At 32.5% G+C, this 4,952-nt stretch overlaps 1 protein-coding gene across 4 annotated transcripts in view; it reads right to left on the bottom strand.

The window, feature by feature from the left end:
- LOC105296119 (collagen alpha-5(IV) chain) overlaps nt 1–4,952 on the bottom strand; it is a 219,220-nt gene that overhangs the window by 80,070 nt on the left and 134,198 nt on the right. For 3 of the 4 annotated variants that reach the window (XM_011366063.2, XM_011366065.2, XM_023534117.1), the window contains exons 5-7: nt 3,085–3,093; nt 2,676–2,702; nt 682–762 (exon numbers count right to left, since the gene is read on the bottom strand). In XM_011366063.2, the coding sequence (XP_011364365.2) occupies nt 682–762; nt 2,676–2,702; nt 3,085–3,093 (117 nt within the window). The remainder of the gene's footprint in view (nt 1–681; nt 763–2,675; nt 2,703–3,084; nt 3,094–4,952) is intronic. The other variant, XM_023534116.1, reaches the window with a different exon arrangement.

The raw sequence follows: 4,952 nt of genomic DNA, 5'->3' as shown, positions 1-4,952 counted from the left end.
TGAAATGAGGTAGTAGTTTAAAAAGTCCCTAACATTGTACCTTAAGTGATTAAATATTAGAAAGTACTGATTTTTATTTTTGGCAAAGAGATTAATCTTCATGAAATATAAACCTCAAGAAATTGACTTCCTAATACTCCAAAGTTATTACTGTTTCTATGCATGTATGCTAGCTGTAGGCTAACATAATAACTTTTTTCTTAAGATTATAGTTTATGTTCACCATGCATAAATTTTATTTCTTCAGCCTTCAAAATATGTTCATATATAATGCATAGCTGATAGTGTTATAAATGATGCCTTCTAATATCTGAAATGGGAGGCCTATGATTTTTATTTTTAATCAGACCATTTACAATTATCAGGACTACTCCTACTACGCTACTGATCTCCACAGCACAAGAATAAGAATATAGAAGCCTATTTCTGTTGCCAAACTCAAAACAAATATTTCCATGGAAACTGGATAGAAAAGCAGAAGAAAAAAGGTAATGCTTCTTAAAATTCTCCTTGATCCAGACTGCTTTTATCTTCAGGTACAAGGTATATGCAATGTCTATCAAACTTCACATGATAATTTATATAACTAAAATAGAGGGTAGTAAAGATTTGAGGAGAAAAAAGTGATGCTGTGATCTGATTAAACCAATATAGCAAAGAGGAAAATCAGTGGACGCTTACTTGTATTCCAGGAGGACCTGGATATCCTGGATTACCCTTTGGTCCTGGCAGTGATGACATAATTATACTACCTTGTTCTCCCTGAAAGAAACCATCAATGGAAGTAATAACTAACAGTTATGATACATGAAAACTGGCAAGTGCACAAAAAATGATCTGAGAATTCAATTTATCACATAAATGTCCTAGAAGATTAGGCAAATTCAATAATTAACATGAATAAATTTACCTTTTAAAGGGAAATGAGGAAGTGGCCAGAGTATACTGAAGCACAGTTGAGTAATTAAGAGCATATAGTACTTTCAGTTTCTCATTCACTAAAAAACACTTATTAAATATTAGTATTTGCCAAGAATTGTGTTAGGCTCTGGATAATCAGTAGTGAAAAGATAAACAACATCTCTGTTCTCATGTTATTAACAATATACTGGAGAAATGCAGACTATAACATGTAAACAAATAAGATGACAAAATGTTCTGTTAAGGGTTTAAAAAAAAACAACATGATACATGATAAAGAAATAGTGGAGGACTAAAAAGAAATGATAATTATGTGATGTGATGAAGGTAGTAATTATCATTATAATGGCAATTATATTACAATATATAAATGTATCAAATTCACATGTCATATACCTTAAGTTTACACAATGTTACATGTCAAATATATTTCAATTAAAAAAATAAATAGTGAAGGAAATTAATTTAGTGTGGGCAGTCATAGAAGGGAAATCTGTGAAGGTAACATTCACGTTGAGATCTAAAGGATAATAAGGAGTCAGCTAGATGAAGATGGGGGAAGAGTGCTGGTTAATGTAAGTAAATAGCATGTACCAAGGACCTCAAATAAAAGAGTTTGGCACATTCAAATAACTTAATGCAGAGTAGTGTGATCAGTGAGACAAGGGAAAAGTAGTAAAGATAAAGCTGGAAATGTAGGGAAGGGACCAGAACATGCAGGTCTTACAGGTCATGAAAAAGAATGTGGACTCTATCTTAGATGTAGTGGGAAGTCTTTGAAGGTTTATAAGCAGGAAGATTAAATTATTGATTTACATTTTTAAAAGATCATTCTTGGCTGTTTCATAGAAAATCAATCAGGTTGGAAGGTCGGGGATATAGCAAAAGAAGGAACTAGTTAAGCGGCTATTACAATAGCCCGGATGAGACATTATGGTTAATGTGGTGGCAGTGGAGAGGGAGATAAGTGGATGAATTTAAGATATATTTTATAGGCAAAATTAACAGTATTTAGTGATAGAATGGAATGAGGATGTGTGTGAAAAGGCAGAAAATATAAACACTAACTCTCAGGTTTTGGGCTCCTGTAATGGTGTACATAATATATTGTGATGAAAATTTTAGAGATAAGGAAGCCAGAGGGAGGAGGCAGTTTATTTTGGGGTCTGTTTTAATTTTGAACATGTTAATTTGAATATCTGGGAGATATCTGAGTGGAGATATTAGGGAAGCATCCAGGACAGGAGAAAAGTCTGTTCTAGAGATATAAATGTAGGTATTCAGTAACTAAATATTAATCAAGATCATAAGCATTAATAATATTGCTAGGCATAGAAGAGAAGAGTCGGGACTGTGTCTTAATACCTGCTGGATAGAATAGAATGAGTTTGCATAGAAGACTGCAGAATGACCAGAGATGCAGAAGAAAAATCAGAGAATGATAGTGTCACAGAATACAGGGGGAAAGTATTTCTAGGGGGAGCAGGTGGTTAATTGTATCAAAATGTAATGAGGACTGAAGGTATCAGAAATTTGAGTTTGGTATACACATTTGTAAGTGTATCAGCATGTAGGAGGCATTTAAAGCCACAGGAACAAAAGAGACTACTTAAGAAGAGCTTGTAAATGTGCATCTGCACAACTTCTAGAAGCATAGATTTTAAGAAAGAAGTCAGAGACATTATCTCATTAAAGTTGCAAGATTTCCAAATATTTTATTCAAAATGTTTACCTTCCTGGCATGAGCTGCTTACCTTCATACCTGGAATCCCAGGAGGTCCCTATTAATAAAAAGAAAAGATATATATATATATATATATACACACACATACAAACATATATATAGGTTTATATATATATGTACATATATGTAGGTATATGTGTATATATATCAAGGCAAAAGATGCAATGTTTTCCAAATAGAGTCCAAACTAAATAGACTACTGTAGTGTCACTTTAAGCCCTACACATCTTAGGATACTTAGAAATGACATTTATATTAAATACCATAGAATCCTTGCTTTTATCCAGCAACTTTAAAAAAAAAAAACAATAGTTTTCTAGTTTATTACTTTCCACATGAATGCACTGAGCTCACTTTCTATACTTCTGCTTCCTCTGTCAATTCTTGTGTTCAGTATAATCCCAAATTTTATAACTTACTGGAGGACCCTGTAAACCAGGAAAACCGGGACTTCCTGGAAATCCACGTTCTCCCTAAAAGGAGTTAAAAAATAAAGAGCATGGAGGAACAAGAAACAAAGCATAAGTATACCAAAAGACAATGACGTATTGAAAAGTTTTTTGTAAAAGTCATTTGAAACATGCCAGATTACCAAAAATGCATCAGGCTTCACTTTCCAATTACTTCAATATCAACTATCCATATCAAGTCAACCTTCAGTGACACTTTTATCTCTATTCATCAATCCTAATCAGAAATAAAGAAAAAATTCTTCTACTTCGTTCATTTTTTTTTTCTGAAAAATCCATTTTGAGATAGTCACACCTCAGATACCCGGCCATAATCACATTTAATAGTTAATGATTTGCCCCAATTTCCTGCCCATGTATTATACAGATTCTTATTTTAACTCCCTATTGCCTTTTTCTTTTATTGTAAACTATTTCAAATTATTTTTGTAAAATGGAAAAGATGGTAAGAAAGAATGCCATTAATATCACCAAGAGGACAATAATAGCAATAGTTCTAGCAATTGCAGGTCATTATGTTTTCTAGGTACCCAATTTTTCTCACTCACCATTGTAAAGTACTGATATGGACATATGGTTTAGAAAAAGAAAAGCTAAAATTGCTGTAGAAGAACCTTAACCTCCTTTCAAATATCTATATGCCACAGTAATCCTAGAAACATCCTTTTTGTCAGAGGCTTAAAAGAGTAAAATTATTACAGCTGCATGCCTTTGAATTATTGTCTAATACCTTTCTCTCCACCACTTTTTATGCATGGAAAAGGTAGGTCCAGAGAGAAAGGAAGTGGCCTATACATCAAGTTTAGAAGATGAAAACAAAAGAAACCATGTATTCTGGCTCCAACTCTGGGGTTCATTCTGATAGTTACATAGCAAGAAACATAAGAAACCAGTTATTCTGAAAGTATACATAATAAATCCATTTTTAAAAATTTGTTACTCATATAATTGGAGGTCTCAATCACAAACTAATTATGAAATCTGCTAAGGTGCAGCTTTATAAAAAGAAAGAAAAAGATCCCTTTAATCATATAGCATAGTGTATTCATTGTAGATACATTTGGTCTTCAAATTTAAAACTTTGGCTAGTGGTCTGTTTGTTGCTCAAGGCATGCTGGCAAAACACAAACAAACAAACAAACAAAAAACAGAATAGGTACAAGAATATAGTCCACTTTAACATGCAATTTGCCATGCAAACTAACTCCAAATTGGTCCTATCCTTGTAAGATTGCCCCGATGAAATGAAGAGCACAAGTAAACCTCACAAATCCAAAAGATTGTTGTTGTTGTTGTTGTTGTTGTTTTTGTTGTTGTTGGCAAAGGTCACACTGAACTGAAGAAATATTGGAGATGAAAATAATTTTACTGCCTTCAAGTATACACTACAATAATTATCACAAAATATGGCCTTTGTAATGCAAAATAGTTTGTTCAAGTTATTTTAAATACATGCTCTAATATAAAATCTGACATATGCCATTAGAAAGATCTAGGATATTCATGAATAGTTTCACAGAATATTATGTGAAAAATGGAAAATACCAAAAGAACACACAGAAAGTAATAACATATTGCACTAACTTATAGGAAAAGGAAAAAAGCGAGGAAATAAGAACAGAGGCTATAATATATAAGCTTTCAAAATGAGCAAATTTTCCTCATTTTTTCTTGCTATTACTTTATATTAAATACAGTTGACTAAAAACAAGAAAAGTGGATCAGGAAAAAATATTTTTCCTAAAAGCAACAAATGAACAGGACAAACAGAGACTCATGGACATGAACAATAGACTAGTGGTTACCAGAAGGTAGGG

The sequence above is a fragment of the Pteropus vampyrus genome, unplaced genomic scaffold (assembly GCF_000151845.1).
Source record: "Pteropus vampyrus isolate Shadow unplaced genomic scaffold, Pvam_2.0 Scaffold120, whole genome shotgun sequence".
Classification (NCBI taxonomy): Eukaryota; Metazoa; Chordata; class Mammalia; order Chiroptera; family Pteropodidae; genus Pteropus; species Pteropus vampyrus.
The sequence above is the reverse complement of the archived record's forward strand: the minus strand, read 5'-3'. Positions and strand labels throughout refer to the sequence as shown.